Source organism: Epinephelus moara, chromosome 13, assembly GCF_006386435.1.
Source record: "Epinephelus moara isolate mb chromosome 13, YSFRI_EMoa_1.0, whole genome shotgun sequence".
Lineage (NCBI taxonomy): Eukaryota > Metazoa > Chordata > Actinopteri > Perciformes > Serranidae > Epinephelus > Epinephelus moara.
Window position 1 is genome coordinate 23,397,751 of NC_065518.1, and position 16,144 is coordinate 23,413,894.

General features: G+C 42.6%; 4 protein-coding genes across 6 annotated transcripts in view; 2 read left to right on the forward strand and 2 right to left on the reverse strand.

The window, feature by feature from the left end:
• LOC126400316 (archaemetzincin-2) overlaps positions 1-4,044 on the reverse strand; it is a 4,820-nt gene extending 776 nt beyond the window's left edge. The window contains exons 1-7 of one of the 2 annotated variants that reach the window (XM_050060903.1): positions 3,904-4,044; positions 3,567-3,629; positions 2,189-2,477; positions 1,683-1,856; positions 943-1,071; positions 506-669; positions 153-329 (exon numbers count right to left, since the gene is read on the reverse strand). In XM_050060903.1, the coding sequence (XP_049916860.1) occupies positions 153-329; positions 506-669; positions 943-1,071; positions 1,683-1,856; positions 2,189-2,477 (933 nt within the window). In that variant the 5' untranslated portion in view covers positions 3,567-3,629; positions 3,904-4,044. Of the gene's footprint in view, positions 1-152; positions 330-505; positions 670-942; positions 1,072-1,682; positions 1,857-2,188; positions 2,478-3,566; positions 3,634-3,903 lie in introns of both variants that reach the window. The other variant, XM_050060905.1, reaches the window with a different exon arrangement.
• A 92-nt stretch (positions 4,045-4,136) lies between these two features.
• On the forward strand, positions 4,137-7,054 carry si:dkey-21c1.1 (uncharacterized protein LOC100150256 homolog). Its single transcript, XM_050060906.1, has 3 exons — positions 4,137-4,842; positions 5,304-5,409; positions 5,711-7,054. The coding sequence occupies exons 1-3, from the start codon at positions 4,826-4,828 to the stop codon at positions 5,966-5,968; spliced, it is 381 nt and encodes a 126-aa protein (XP_049916863.1). The 5' UTR covers positions 4,137-4,825; the 3' UTR covers positions 5,969-7,054.
• On the reverse strand, positions 6,887-13,139 carry tepsin (TEPSIN adaptor related protein complex 4 accessory protein). 2 transcript variants are annotated; one of them, XM_050060897.1, is made up of 13 exons: positions 13,033-13,139; positions 12,475-12,547; positions 12,109-12,200; positions 11,881-11,974; positions 11,707-11,774; positions 11,041-11,131; positions 10,464-10,535; positions 10,156-10,344; positions 9,883-10,069; positions 9,651-9,764; positions 9,456-9,534; positions 9,226-9,360; positions 6,887-9,125 (listed from the first exon to the last, which is right to left on the reverse strand). In XM_050060897.1, exons 1-13 carry the CDS (start codon positions 13,069-13,071, stop codon positions 8,511-8,513), a joined length of 1,848 nt encoding a protein of 615 aa, XP_049916854.1. In that variant the 5' UTR covers positions 13,072-13,139; the 3' UTR covers positions 6,887-8,510. The 2 variants fall into 2 exon arrangements, with proteins under 2 accessions (XP_049916854.1, XP_049916853.1); XM_050060896.1 differs by having other exon boundaries at positions 10,156-10,347.
• A 146-nt stretch (positions 13,140-13,285) lies between these two features.
• On the forward strand, positions 13,286-15,983 carry ndufaf8 (NADH:ubiquinone oxidoreductase complex assembly factor 8). The gene is made up of 2 exons (XM_050060814.1): positions 13,286-13,584; positions 15,831-15,983. The coding sequence occupies exons 1-2, from the start codon at positions 13,504-13,506 to the stop codon at positions 15,981-15,983; spliced, it is 234 nt and encodes a 77-aa protein (XP_049916771.1). The 5' UTR covers positions 13,286-13,503.
• Positions 15,984-16,144: the final 161 nt, after the last annotated feature.

Genomic DNA, 16,144 nt, shown 5'->3' on the forward strand with positions numbered 1-16,144 from the left:
TCTTAACAAGGACGTAATCATGTTGTTCTCATTTTAACACCAGAGCAGCACTATGTTGTTTGTATGTGTATACTGTAAAAAAGGAATTAAAATGATGAATTTGGGTTCATCATCACAAGTTCAAGTTTTATATGAAGTTATGTTGGTATTACCTTGTATCGGTCTGTGATGTTAAAGCCGATAGCGCTCTGTAGCTTACGAAGGCAGATGGGACAGAAATCCAGCGGCCTTCGATCAGACTCCTCCAGGTGGTTGGAGCCCTGCATGACACAGGTCAACCACTGGCAATGCTTTATTCCAAACATATGGCCGATCTCATGGGTCATTGTCTGGAAAGACATATCTTACATTAGAGTTTTCTGACAAAAAACAAAAACAAAAAAACAACCAGCAGTACTTATCAGCAGAATTGATAAAAGTGAATGTGTGGACGACTTTTGGCAGGACCACTCAGAGGTTCATAGTACCAAAATTGAGTGAGTGGTTGAGTGTCTTTGTTAGTAACCTTGCAGGATCGAAGCAGCAGTGTGCTAGTGATAGGTGGAGTGTAATATCCGTCAAACACAGAGTAGTCCCTCTGCTTTGGCTGAAGCTTCTTCTTCAGCATCCCAGCATAATTCCTGCTGTAGAAGTTGTCGTCATACCTGGCAAAGCTGAAAACACCCATTCCTGCAAACACAGTTGAGACATAACAGTGAGGACGTCGATGACAAAGCTGTATGTATTTTACTTTAGCACCATCTAGTGGCAGCTCAACCACATTACCGATTATCTTGAATAGGTGTATGATACACTTTGACTGTCAAGCAGTGTCTTTCTCTTCTTTGACATTGTCCTCAACATAACAGGTTATTTTAACAGATTAACAGTTTCTTTAGAATCACAGGAGTATTATTATTATTATTATTATTATTAAGTTAAGTCTTTGTGGTAAAATCTCACCCATGCTGAGAGAAGCCTGTCCAAAGACAAAGTTCCACGAGTCTTCGGGGTAGAGGTCGATCATTGTGATTCCAACAATACAGAAAGCATCTTCAGGTTTCCTGTTTCCCAGGAATCGTAGCAGGTCACCTAAATTTCACAAGAAAACATTAATAACAAAGTAAAGTCGTGCACACTCCAGTTGGAGATTGCATTGCATTTTACACTTCATCCTCTTGCATTTCTACATGGAGCGTGGCTGTGGGCAGTTTATGAGACAAAGGGCCCCACCACCTCGTCTGCACAGGAGCAAGACACACAGACTTTGTGGTAGTTTTGCTTGACTTTGTAGTTGTTATGCATATTTTTGGGGGGTTTTGGGTCTCTTTGGCGTCATGACGTTGTCTTGCTATGGTTGTTTTGTGTCTTTTTGTGGTTGTCTGGGTCTCTTTGCGGTAGGTTTTTGTCTCCTTGAGGTAATTTTATGTCTTTTTGTGGTCATTTTGTGTCTCTTAATGGTTGTTTTGCCAGATTTTGTAGTTGTTTTGTTTCACATTTTAGATCCTTTTGCATCTTTAGTCTTTTGGTGGTGATTTTGAGTCTGCTCCTGGTCAGTACGTGTACGGGTCCCCTTACACTTTGAGCTCCTGGGCCTGTGCCCAGTAGGCTCGTTCAGTAATCCATCTATGAGTGTGGCCAACTCCCCCCAATACATATTGTACAATGAAGTCTAGGTAAAAGTGATGTACTCTCTAACTTACCAGTGAGGATCTGAAGGTTGTGCGAGTAACTGTTAACCCTGAAAGAGCATCCTGTTTCAGCCACAGTAACCGCTGGCAGCAACTTGACAGAGAGCCCATAGAAGAAGGCCTGGCAGTACTCTCTGAGCCACTCCACATACTGGTCTGTCTGGGGCCCTGCCTCCCCAAAGGACCCTACAAGAAACATAGTGTAGAATTAATAGCAGCCACCTCTGTAAGGAGTCCAGAAACCTGCTGTACAGCATACTGTACATGCCTCATCCATTTGTATAGCCCACACCATTGTTTAAATGTAGTTTCTGTCATGTCTTGTCCTGTTTTGGTCATTTAGTGCACTATAGTGACATGTTTATTTGAATGGATTGTGTACTGGCATTCAGAAATAGCAAAAAAGGACATCTTATTGTGGCTAGTGCTGTGCAAACATTTTCACACACGCTCCCACACACTTCACAAGGACTGAGGAATACAGAGACTCTCTCCGTGCTAGACACAAGCACACTCACCTATGGTTTGAATATAAATTGTATTGCGGCTTGCATTAGGGGTCTTGCGGTAAGGGTCTCTGTAGAAGCCATGAAAGTCTTGCGGCTTCTCAGGGTGAGCGGAGATCCAGTCTGAGTCAGAGTGCACTGTGATGAGTTGGAAAAGGGAACCCGGCTGCCCTGGGTGGAATGCTTCCTCCAGAAGCTGCCTTTCTTTCTCTGTGTACTTGCTGTAGTGTTTAATCAAGTCCTGACGATTGGAGACCAAAGCTGTTTGCAGTGTCTCCACTGAGTGTTGGATCACCCTCATCTGAAGGAAAGATATACATGATCAAGATGGTTACTGATTAAGTCAAGGTGAAATGTTCAACATAGCTTTGCTGTCACATAGAGATCATTTTCTGACAGGGACACTCAACTTGCTTTACCCAGGGGCCACTTGTTGAAAATGACAGGCCAGGAGCCAGTTAATGAACAAATATTGATCTTGTTTATCAATATATATATTGACTGAATTCCCTGTTTTTAACTTTTCAGCATTTTCTGTGCTCACTTATCTGTGTAGTCTCACACAGGTCAGGTGTACACAGGGGCGTTTCTAGAATTTAAGGACATTCAGGACTTAGCCTGGATCTCTGTCAGGGGGTCCTGGGGATCCACCCCTGCAACTTTAATTGATAAACAAGCTATATTCTAATGTTTTTAAGCACTCTGGCACCTTATTAACATTCAAAGTACAAAAAATATTCCCAGTGTGAACATTTTTTTTCTCATTGTCAATTAGAAAATGGTCAGTGCGCACTCTATTGTGGGCCAGATTTGGCTTGCAGGCTGTAGATTGAGTATCACTACCCTAAGACTTTCTATGGATGCTTACGAAAAATTGGTGTGACAATAAAAATTTGATCTATGCCCAGTCATGGGAACCTTTGTAGCAACCAAATAAGAGTCCATCTGTGTCTCTTTGAGTCTCCTTATGGTTGCTTTGTGTCTTTTGTGGTCATTTGGGTGTCTTTGAGGTAATTTTGTGTCATTTGTTTGGTTGTTTTGTGTCTCTTTGTAGTCATGTTATGTCTCCTTGTGGTTGTTTTGTGTATCTTTGTCGCTGTTTTGTATCTCTTCATGGTTGTTTTACCAGTTTTTGTAGTTATTTTGTGTCACTTTGCAGCTCCTTTTGAATCTTTTCGTATTCTTTTCGTGGTGATTGTGAGTCTGTTGTACATTACGTTAATTTAAGTGACACTTTGCAGGCGAAGACCAGGGGTCCCCCTGACACTTTAGGCCCTTGGACCTGTGCCCTTTGGACCTGTGCAGTAATCCACCTATAGGCATGGCCAAACCCCCCAAATAAATATAGCACAATAAAGTCTAGCAAAGACTGATGGACTCCCTGACTTACCAGTGAGGATGTGGAGGTTGTGTGAATTACTGTGAATCCTGAAAGAATATCACTCCCTTATGGCTACCTGTGGATGCATATGACAAAAATGGTGTGACAATGAAAATCTGAACAATGCCCATTTGTAGGAAAATGTGTAATATGTTAGAGAAAATATCAGACAATATACACACAGAATATTGGATAGAAATGTATGCAAGTGTGTAAAATACAACACATATGAGACTATGTGAAATAGCAGAGGTAGCTGCAGAAAAAAAAACAGATAAACAAAATCAACAAGGAAGTGTTCGTGTGAAATGAAAAAGCTATATCTTTAAAAAAAATATTATATAACCTACACTTCCGTTTAACGGCACAAAAGCATGTCCTGGAGACTCTATCGTAATCCTTTTATGACAACTTAATTAACTTATTCGTGAAAATAAAGGATATAATGCCCCACTGTAGACACACAGTCAACCGTGTTGACACCGGAAGCCATTTCCGCCTTGCACTGATCCCGATGACGTCAGGTAAACACAGGGGCGGAGCTTCTGACTTTGGAAACATTGACGACCAGCAAAGAAGTCAAGCCTCGCTGCGATGTCACACCTAACAGTCTTGGAGTGTCGCTTATCTCACTTCGGACAGCTTTAAAATTTAATGTATTTTAAACTTTAGTTATTGAGTTTCTCGCGTCGGAGTGCTGTCAAGTACAGGCAACAGTTAACTGCTATTAACGGCAAGTGGACGGACGGAATACGAAAGCGGAAGAACTTTGAGTTAGCCTAGTGCAGCGGTAGTTAGCCGAAGTAGTTAGCTTGACAGGCAGCTGATATAACGTTAGCAGCTAGCGGGCTAGCTTGCTCCTTTTTTGCTGTCATGCCTGGAGCTCATCGAGACTTCACTGCGTAAACGAGAATACCTGGTAGTTAGCCGGTTAGCTTTCAGACGCCCAGCAGCAGTTTGTTCCGCCACCGAGGCGTAGGCAGGCAGGCAGGGCGGACTGGACTTGGATCTGTGACAGGTCTGAACTAACCCACAGCTGAGGGTTGTGCTTTCCTACGGCGACCTGTGCTTCAGCCGTCTGGAGATTGCTCACTATCACACATCCTAGACTTTGTGATGAGATGAGAGGAAGCCTGCTGTGCTGAGTTTCTACAAAATGGTCGTGGAGCTGTGACATCGCCAAAGCTTTAAAGGAAGATATCTCAGTTCGGCTCACAAGGAGTGTCAACCTTTCTCTTTGCCAAATAACACCCGTCAAGACTGCAGAAATGCTGACTGACAGCAGGTAACCATTTTAACACATCTTCGTCATGAATACAGGCTCATCATTACACACAACCTTACATTAGATAACTGTATCACTTTATTGTAATGCCACATCTTAACTAGATCATATACTACACATATTAATCAAAAACCAGAATCTAGACATCTGTTAAAGCAGGACCAATATAATATCCACACTATGTGAAATCTCTATATAGACCCCAGGGATGGTATGTTAATCAGTGTGTTCACATAATGGGAGTGCCACATGTCTGATCATGTAACTGCCTGAGTGTGAGGTGCTATTTTTGGCTCCTCTTCATGTTCTCTCTTTTTGATAGTCTTTCATTCTCCGCCCCATCTCTCGCTCCCCCTGCCTGCATCGTGTCTGTCACACTCTCACTCTTCACTTTTATGTTCACTCCACTGTCCCCTGCACTCACAACACTCTCTGTTCCTTTCCATTTCTGCTTCGCGCAGGAAACGACACCGTAGCTGTGACAGTGAGGAGGACCAACAGCTGAGTCCTCAGGCCAAGAGGTCAGGAGGGGGTCCCAGCCTGTTTGTGTCAGATTTGGATTCAGAGGTGAGACTGAATTCATCATTACATCCACCTTTGGATCATCACACAGATTTAGGTTTGTGATAAAAGTCTTCTTTGGGGACAGGACGAAACTGCCAAGGTCATTTACTCTCTATCTAATGTGAAGCACATTGGTATTTATAGATAGAGCAAACAGCCTGGCATCATGCGTATAAATACATTCGACTCCGCATCGCATATGCAATGCACCACTGTCAGGAAAAGCACAGGATGTTTTATTTACAGCTTCTGCGTCCATCCATGCGGCTACAATTCACAGCCTGTCTCCTCTCTGGTTTTGCAGTCTTCCAGCAGCGACAGCAGTAACGGGATCAGCAGTCCAGAGAGAGCAATAGTGGCAACCACCAGGCCGTGCATACACAGCCAGAACAACTGCATCAACCAGTACTCCCTCAGCCCAAAGCCTGAAGACTCCAATAGCTCCTTGCAGCATGGTTTCCATGGCGACGGCAGCCGTGTCTCTTACGACTACATCAACAGAGTCCTGAGGGAGGCGCACTTCAGTAGTCTGCAGACCAGAGGGCGTCCGGGCTCAACATGACCGTGACCTCTGACCCCCTCTCCTGACCTTTAGTCCCTGGCCCATCAGTGCTGACACCACAGGCACGGTGGCTCCTCCTCGAAAGCCTCAAGCGACACACTCGGGGGGTCAGGGGGAAGGGGATGACGTGTGGGGAGGTTTACAGATTTTGGGCACAAAGGCTCATCCCCACCTCACCATGTACCATTTGTCAAGACCATAAGCACATCCGCCTTTCCATGGCCCAGCCACTGTGGTTTTCTGTGCAGTATTGGTGTGTGTTTGTGTGTGTGTGTGTTTGCACGCACCCTGTGCACTTTATAAAGAGGTATCGTTCTCTTTACATGCGTGCGTTGATGCGTGGACATTTTCATTGGTGCTAATCACGAGAAACGTGTGATGATCCAAAGTGCTTGCAAAACTAAATAAAGCTAAGCACTTTACTCAATAACTCCTCATTCTGTTTACTCTCGACTGGGGACATCAGTCGCATGTTTGTATCCGTGAAGTGGGAGCTGTGATCCCATTCACACAGGAAGTCCATGGAGGCCGATAGAGTCACTCCCAAGGAGCATTATTAATACAATCCAGTAAAATAACATTTCAGGCCTTTTTTGTTTTCTCTAACCAAAGTCACAACCTTAAATTATAGTGTACTTGCAGTCACTTTTGCTATCTAAATAAATCTGTAATGTTCTGGTGTGGTTGGTGAGTGGGTTCAAGGTAACAGAACAGAGATTCTTCATGAGCCTCACCACCAAAATCCAACCTCAGATTAGACCCTGGCTAATTATAGAGTTGTGAGAGCAGGCACTGGAGTCTGCGGCTCAGGCGGTGCAATGCTCAGCACAGTGTGTCTCACAAAAACAGCCTCAAGAAAAAAAGCTCTCTAAATCAGTTTGTAACCATGTGTTTAACATTTTACACATCATGTGTGTGGATGCGTCATACGCCTGTCAGCCATACTTGTTTTTTTTTTTTAAATGTATGGTTCAATATGACCAGTACACTGTGTTGCGAATAAAATGAGAGATGTGAAAGTGATTCATATTTTATGTAATTTTCCAAAATCATTTGACATTGAAATAAAGCGTTGCTGAAAGTGAAGTCTGCGTTATGTCACTGATGCCATTTAAATACTGACTCATTTATAGTGTAAGTGCTGCAACAAAAATACAGCAGGTTTTATTGTTCGTCAGCATGTGCAGCAGCATAGCTTGTGTTCACTCAAACAAAATGCATCAGTGGCGTTCATGTGCATTGGGTGGGTTGGATTACCATTTTGGCGTGTCGTGTGTGCCGCATTCCACAGCCCTGAACACCACAGTACAGTATGTAACTGAAACAACAAGGCTGAGATCGTGAAGGCGACCTGCCTTTTATAGGGATGCACCAACTGTGAAATTCTGGGCTGATACCATACTACAAATTTATTACACAACCTTTAATATAACCTTTATATTAAACAACTATTTATTGAAGTTTCCTGCCAAAAACCGACTTGTACAAGCTTACATTTGAACACATCACGATTAAGTTATAATTTACCTTTGTCCAATACTCACTTTTATTGAGTAGAGATTGAACACATCATGATGTAATTCAATGCAACCTCCATTAGCTGTTAGTACTGGCCACCAGCTGCTAACGGCTAACATTAATTAGCTCTCCTCCATACACAGTTAGTGTCAAGCCCTGTGAAAAATTGATGCCACACAACAGAGAAACATATATCGGCTGACACTGATATTGGTCCACTAAACTGGTGCATCACTTGCCTTTGATTTGGTTACCCAAGCAACTTGCATTTGCATTATGCTAATGCTCCACACATTGTTATGCACACACAATATCTCAATAATCACTTCCTCAATTAGTTCTCCAAACTAGTCTTTAATCATATACATGCACTCTACCACCACTCTCACGGGTATGTTTAATCAATACAGAGCACACATAATAAATAATTTGTAAACTAACACTCATGACACCGACATAATAGCTTAGTACCAAAAAAATATGGAAGACAACTCTCATTTGTAAGGTTTATGAGTCCATAAGAAAAGCAACTGTAGTGCAAATTACAAAACGAGGGGTTCTCCCTCGGAGGTTTAGGCCGTGCTGCGGAGGCGTACGAGTTGTTTCAGTTAGCTGAAAGGAATCCTGAGATAAAGCAACTGTCAATAATAACAACCGGTAATTCAAGACAACCATTCTTGTTAAATACTTTTGAGGGATTAGCCGACAAACAGCAGCATAGCTTCCATACCAGTGCTCACGTGTGACAGTTGAGGGGTTTCTCAAGCTGACTGTGGATTGCACTAAAGGACTACGGTTATTATGTGTCCGAAATCTCTGTCTCTTCACCCAGTCTGCTGCTTTAATACAATTTCCAAGGAGGCACCATACAGATAGGAGCAGAAAACCCCAACTTAATGTGAATCTGCCCTCTTTATAATAAGCTTACAGATCTTGGTTTATAAAATTAAATAGATTTCTAAAAGGATATACGTGATGACATCATTGGTTTAACCATGACAGTTCCAGCTGTATAAAGTTGTGGTCAAAAGTTGACGAATGAGAAGGCTGATACTGGTTGGCTGCTATCACAGGTGACTGCATTGCAAAATAAAGGAGCGTCATCGCCAGGTAGATCCTCCCTTAAGCTGTCATCCGTGGTGTCCGTCTCTGTCTGGGATGTCTCTCTTTGACACAGAGGTCTCCCCTTAGTCACCAGCTCCATACCGCTGAACAGGGACAGTCTGCTCAGAAAGGGCTGCTCACTCTGGGGCTCGGCTGAAGGGGACGAGCTTCTGTCCGTGTTAAGCTCTGATTTTTCAGCAACCGAATTAAGATCGCCCTCAGCAGTCCTAAGTGGCTCTTGCAGAACAGGAGAAAGTTTCTCCTCATCGCCGCCATCCATCAGCTCCCATGAGGAGTCTCTCTGGGCTACACAAGAGGGGGAAGATGGGTGATTTGGTGGTGGGGTGACACCTGTGGGTGACATGCCCGGCTGATAATGGTTGAGGTTAGTGTCAGCAGAGTGAGTTGGTAGCAAAGGGTCCGAGTATGTAGATGTTGGAAGCTGATTAGTTGTTGCTTGGTGGCTGATGTTCGCTGTATCCTGCCTTGGTGCGTGTACAGATCCACCCATCAGAGCCTCAAACTGTCGCAGGATCTGGTATGAGGAGATAAGAACAAAAAAACACACCCCCAGTTTGAGTATTATCTAGTTCTGTCCTATCAGTCTTCACCATGTGTAGCTTTTTATCGCTCACCTTGGTGGCTTTGTTGGCCACAGGTCCTGGAGCCCCCTCACTCAGCTGGCGGAGCCTTCGTTGCGTCGATCCGAACATTTGTTCCAGAGAGAGGAGGTCAGAGGTCATGAGGCATGATTCGGCACACAGTGCCCGCTGCAGGATTCGGAGGAAAACAAAGATATGTGCATTAGGATTTAATGATATCATGAAGAAAACCTGGATCTTCAGTGAATCGTATTTATTGTTACCATCTTAACAGTATTTGAGGGATCTTGAAGCTTGCTTGAGAGCAACTCCAGCACGACCTCACAGTTGAGAGTGGAGCACCTGATGGATTGATGAGACAGAAGTAAGTCCATTTGTGAAACAACAAAAAAGACAAATAATACAGTTCATAAAGGAAGAATCAGAAGTATCTGAAGTCTGATTTTAGGTGCACTGACTCTTTGATGAAGTGCTGGCTCTCCTCTCTGGACAGGAAAACTTTGGCTCCTTCAGTCAGTCTGTTGATTAGTGCCATCTCCTGGCCACAGTCCCCCAACTGCAGGGCTTCCACACTGAAACCAGACAATGTGTGAGGCAGACTGACAATGATGTGGAGACACTGGACATTCATAGACTAATCTACCAGCTCTTAACAAACTGCTGGTGCAACGGGTCGACTTTGCCACTCACCGGTCTGACAGGTCCCCGCTGCTCTCTCTGCTGGCCCCAGATTGGCTCCCGGTACCAGCCGACTTGCTGCCAACAGAGGCCCTGCTGTTTGCCGCGATATCCTGAGAAGAGTTGTGAGAAGAGCTGTTGCCACTGTCGGTCTCTTCCCAGCCGCCTCCTATCTGCCCTGGGAACCGCTGGGTCGATGCTGTGGTGAAGACGCATGAGGGGTCAAATTGAATTTTTTTTAATCAAACTTGATAAAGTCTAGTCAAACACATGCAAAAATCTCACCTTTGGGTGCCCGAGTGGGCAGGTTATAGGCACACGCAGGCACCGCCACCTCTATGGGTGCGGACGGCGCAACTACAGCTCGGTAATGGTTGTCATGGAGACGGATGCCCTGGTGTTCGGTCGGGGGAAGGACAGCACTGGCCACTACCTCTGCAGCTTTCTGGATCTTATCCAGTAGTGAGTCACTGCCTGCTGGGAGGCACAGGTACGGACATAACGGTACAGAAATTTACACAGATGATAAGCTTGACTGGATTTGTGTCTGTGTGCAGTCAGTGTGTGTGTGTGTGTGGTGGTCTATCACTCACCTGCTCCCTGTTTCCCTGGACTGTATCCAAAGCCCTGCATTCCTGACCTGTGGGAAGTTGCTGAGCCCATACCTGGACGGAGAGACACAGGAGACCTATTGTACACTGGGCTTTCAGTTCACAAGATACAAAGAACCTTATGTAACTGATTAAAATCATTCAAGCCTCCTTATAGACACTTACGTGCTCCCTCATATTTCAGATGATGGACAGCATCATTACGTATAACAGTAAGAATGGGTTCCGGCAATTTTGATTTGTTTCCAAGTTGGTTGAATGCCGACATTTGTTTAGCTCCATATCTAATGAATCTCTTATCATCAAATCTGTCGTCTGTTTTATCAGTAAAAACCCATACCAAGAACATTTAATTTTCATTTAGATGAACAGCACATAAATCCTTTAATAGCAGTTGTTTGAATTTTAAGTCCTCCATATTTAAAGGCTCTACACACTCCTGGTACATCTGCACAGGTGTTTTTGCCAGATTGACGCTCTTTTTTGGACTTGATCTGGACCTCGCATGCTTCTCACTATTGCTATGCCCAACTTCAATCTTCAGTTTCTTGCTACTCACCCATTGTTGGGGCTCCTAGGTGGGGCTGCTTGAGCGGGGAGACGCCGCTTTTGGTGGGAATTGTATCTGTGAAAAGCAACCTGGCCACTTCCTGTTAATAGAAAAAGTAAAAATTGAGAGTGTTAGAGTGCTTAGCTGTCACAGATGTATGTTTGACATGATGATTAAAGGGTAAGTTAGGCATTTTTAAAACCTGGACCCCATTTTCCAATGTTTTTGGGTCTAAGTTACTACTGGAAACAACAATCTTTGAAACTGGTCCAGTATAAAGTGGGAGCAATGTAACCATTCTGGGCATGTTTGCACTGTCAATTTATGTCCACTAAAAGTGCTTGTTTTTGCCACTGACATGCTCAGATTATTATTATTACATTTATCTGCGCCTGTTATTTATTTAGGTGAAATAACTGTTTATTTAAATGGAGTCTGGTGGGTTGGGCAAGAGCGATTTCGAGGCTGTTTCTGGTTAAACAAAAAGGATCTTACTCTTTACCAAAGAGCTCTATCTCTGTAGGGGTCCTTTCCATAATATTGCTGCTGGCTTCAGTGCTCTTGCTCAATACTGGACCAGTTTCAAAAATTAGTTTTTTAGACACAAAACATGGCAAAATAGAGTCCAAGTTGGAAAATACTGACCTTACCCTTTAAATGTAAGCTGCATCTCACCTGTGCTGTGTTTCTCACTTTCTGGTACAATGCTGTGCCATGGATGGGATCAGGAGGGCCGCTGTAAACTGAAAAAGCAAAACACCCGACAGTGAGTGAGTATTCAGGCGACGGAGCGGCCACAGAGGGATGAGAGTTAAATGCAGCTAAAAGAACAGATGACAAATATCTAACCTGATGCTTGCTGGATGAAGGTGGAGTTTCTTCTCAGCTCTGTGAGGAAATGGTTTGAGCCATGACCGCAAAGATGGACGAAGATCTTCAGCACCTGAAACGCCAGCAGCATGAGCAGAGTGATTACTCACAGAAAGGAAAGGAAGGAAAATCACCAACGTTTAAAACACAGCTCCTTTCACAGTTTCATATCACAGACAGAAATGTGAATAGTAACACTGCTCTGACCTTGAGTTTGACATGACAGGACTCCACCTGCAGCCTCTCCAGAAGGTACTCCAACAAACACTGACCGCATCCTGAAGACTCATGGGAGATTTCTACAGTTCGATGATGGTTAAGGATATTACCACCACAGTGTAACAGACGAGTATGTCTGATCTGGACACAATGATTCTTCCCCGGTTAGAATATCTGTAAAGAACACCTCCCTGCTGGCATGTTTATATTATTAACTCTGGATTTCAACCCTTTCAACCCGACTTCAGCTGAATCATTTCATTTGCATGCATCATGTGAGCCACTATCACACTTACATCATCATCAGAGACCGCAGCTGCTGACTGATCCACAACACAAGCTGACAAAGGATACTTCCAATCTCTTGGAAAAGGTAGCCAGGACAGGGGTTTTCATCATCTGCTGTAGCCTTCATCAGAGTGGGGACCTTCAGTTGGTGGACAAGATGATGGTAAGAAAAAGGTGTGACACAAGTTCAAAGCTCATAATAAGGGACTGTATTGTATCCTATGACAACTGCTCAGTCCACAAACCGTTTAAACACAAGCTAACCTGTGTACTTAACAGTTTAATTAACGAGGGAACACAGACTGACATGGACTCAAACTTGGCATGACACCAGGGTCTGTGCACCAGGTTAGCTTTGGCCAGACAGACACTTATAACATGGCTGTGCGCCTGTCTGCTGCTGCTGCTTTAAGACTGCAACGGAACAAGCTGGCAGCTCAGCAGAAAAATGACATGAAGTACAATTACCAAGTGTGTTTCTTGCTGTTAGCTAGCAGGCTAACAGTAAGCTAGTGATGGCACAACTTAAATTCAAATAGACACGGTAACGTATGTCGTACTCGTAATGCTCCGTTTATCCGTGACTGGTTTCCACAACTAGTCATGACCGTAAACAGCACTTACTTTCTGAAGAAAGGCCAGTCGCTCCATAAATGTTGCCATGATTTAGCAATCCTGGCTGCGGGTTACTCATCTTCCTCCGAGGGGTATGTGGGGAAGGCGGGGCTCGAGGTGACAGCTAGCCAATCATGGAACAGCAAGTAGCAATCCTAGAGTCTATTGGCGTTCTGGTTACGCCTACAGTCGAAATACAGCGAATCAACTCCAAGAGTGCTTTGATTGACAGAGAAATGAGCGAATCACATTACTGAATATCTTCCTGGATGTTTCCGTGATGACAGGGTCAACAATATGGCGCTGTCCGTGGTTCATATAGATGCTTCATCTGCTGGTTGATGTGTATTTTTTATTTATTTAACGCTTTATGAGTTTGCTATTACATTTTACAAACTGTGAAGTATTATCGGTTCTCTATCGGGCCCGTCAGTTGACATAAAAACCTAAAGGACCCCTGTTAATACCTGAACAACAACCATGTCTGGGTCTAATGCTTGGAGTCGAAGTCGAGAAAAAATGAGACTTTTCCCGGAACTTTTTGCCCAGTGTGCAGGAGAGGTAAGTTTAGTTTTAATTCTATGAACGTATTAAACTCAGACATATGGTCCACACTGAAATACATTCCAGCAAGACGACTGTGCCAATTTAAACCACATGACAGCATCACATAACAGTTTTCCTATATAGCAATAGGCTGTATGTTTTGCAGTTCCCTGAAGTGAGCATCCCATTTATTTTTCCAACAGCATTTGAACGCCACCATGCTGACTGCTGTGATTCTGTGGAGTGCAGGTTATAAAAGCAGGCCAGTTATGAAATTGTAAAGAACATATCAGACATTTGGACCCAGTCGTTTGTGCAGCTTTCAGCCATTTGACCATCTGTATTTTCTTTTCTTTAATTATTTGAATGCTTATTGAAATGTGTAGGATGTGTGCAGGGGCTTTTCTATAATTTGAGGACATTGGGGGCCTGGTCCCAACCTTTTGTAAAAGGGTCCGGGGGGATCTTATCCTGGGATCCTTATCCTTATCCATTTTTGCATCTTATTTTACCTTAAAATTGTGTCATGTTTTTTTCCCTTTTAAGATTAATTATGAATTGTGATGTGATTAGTATTGAGTTGAAACAGAATACCGCACAACTGCTATCATTAGACTGAAGAGAATTTTGAGGTACTTGTATGTGAGTATTTCCATTTTATGCAACTTTATGCATATACTCCTACATCTCTGAGGGAAATATTGTGCTTTTTGTTTTAATAATCTGGGACTTCAAAGTAACTAAAGCAGACAGTTAAATTTAGTAAAATATAATCAACTAAATGATGATGTATTGTTATAGATTAAACTACCCAGCAGTACATAAAGCATTTAAAATGAGCTCCACCTTTACCAGCTGCAACATTAAAGTGATCGCCTGTGCATTATTCTCTCTTGCATGTGAACATGACCACACAGAATGTACAGCTTGAATAAAAACAGTATACAGTACCCAAAACTTGCTTTTTAGAGCAACAGTATATTATTTTTGTGCACTGATGCATCAATAAAATGACACATTATTGGATCCTGTGCCTTTTTTCAAATATGAGGCCTATTCTTCTTTTTAAAAATACATATAGCCTTTATATTTAGATCAGTGGCTTTTCTGAAAACATTCAGGGCTGAAGCCTCAGATGCCCAGGCCTAGCAGTGCAATTGGATATGGGATTAGCTTTGGATGAATAGGTTGAGCTTTACTGTCAGTACTCAATACAGGATTGCAAAATGAAATGCAGTTACATCTCTATGCTATATGGATAGTAATTACCAGAGGATAAACATTTGGGAAATCATAAACAAGCCCATAAAGTAAGATAGAATTATAGAGTAATAGCAACAATGAAGAAAAACAACATTACTGTGCATTTATGTACATGCAGTATACACATATTATGTACAACATAACTAAAGCTGTAGTGCAAAGAAACTAGAGCTGCAATGATTTATTGATTTATTGTCAGCTATTACATTAATTGACAATTAATTTGATGGGTAGGGCTGGGCAACTTGGAAAATCAAATATCACAATATTTTTTACTAAATACCTCAGTATCAATATTGCAACAATATTCTAGGGTTGACTGTTGGTGCTTTCACAAAATATTGACACAAAAATATTTTAAATAAATACTCATTAATAATGTGAATGTAATGACTAAGTGATTGAAGGCAAACAGTAGAACAGCTAATAGTCCGGGAAGTATTGATAATTACGTCACTTTACTGTAATTAGAGCTTTTACCAGGAACAGATAACACTTATGATATAACAATATCCAAACTTTAAGATATCTAGTCTTATATGACGATCTCGATAATGTCCATATATTGCCCAGCCATATTACTCTGTTTGTGTAATTCTTTAAGAAAAAAAATAATCAAAAAACAGTAAACTGATATCTGGGTTGTGGACAAAACAAGACATTTGAGGACACCATTTGGGGCTTTTGGAAACACTGATTGACATTTTTTTTACCATTTTATAACATTTTAGACCCAACAACTAATCAAATAATGAATCATGAACATAGTAACTGACAGATAAACTGACAATGAAAATAGTCATTAGTTGCAGCCCTAAAAGAAACCAGGTAGTGAGAATGGCGAAGGATGTGCTAAAAATCAAACAGAAGAGGTCAGCAGAGTGGAGACGGTAGAGTAACAGAGAAGAGAATTTACTTTAAGTCACACATTATCCTGCACAGACAGGGAAAATGATAACCGTTTCCCTTTGCATAATGTCAACTTGTGTGTGATTCAGGCAGCAGCGTATGGGAAGTGTGTAGCAGCTACCACTACAGGCAGACAGGAGCTGACCAAGGACATGTGTGCCAAGGAATTCACAGCACTGAAGACCTGTTTTACAAATGCAGTAAGTGGCAAAGTCAGCAATCCTCCTGCTGGTCTTGTGTAGTGGTGATACAGTGGATAGTTATCATTCAAAATAATTATTTTTTATTACAGGCCAAGAAAAAAGCCAAATGAACGGAAACTGTCGCGGCTTTGTTAGAATGGCGAAAATACAGTGGACAGACCTCTACGGTGCGGTGCTGTGGGAGAAGACTCCAAGTCCCA

Coding starts and splice junctions, on each gene's coding strand:
- ndufaf8 (XM_050060814.1), top strand. CDS start 13,504: ATGTCTGGGTCTAATGCTTGGAGTCGAAGTCGAGAAAAAATGAGACTT. Junction 13,585..15,830: donor TTGCCCAGTGTGCAGGAGAG/GTAAGTTTAGTT, acceptor TGTGTGATTCAG/GCAGCAGCGTATGGGAAGTG.
- tepsin (XM_050060896.1), bottom strand. CDS start 13,071: ATGGCAACATTTATGGAGCGACTGGCCTTTCTTCAGAAA. Junction 11,132..11,706: donor AAGTGAGAAACACAGCACAG/GTGAGATGCAGC, acceptor TTCTATTAACAG/GAAGTGGCCAGGTTGCTTTT. Junction 9,361..9,455: donor CCTCAAATACTGTTAAGATG/GTAACAATAAAT, acceptor CGAATCCTGCAG/CGGGCACTGTGTGCCGAATC.
- si:dkey-21c1.1 (XM_050060906.1), top strand. Junction 5,410..5,710: donor TGTCAGATTTGGATTCAGAG/GTGAGACTGAAT, acceptor CTGGTTTTGCAG/TCTTCCAGCAGCGACAGCAG.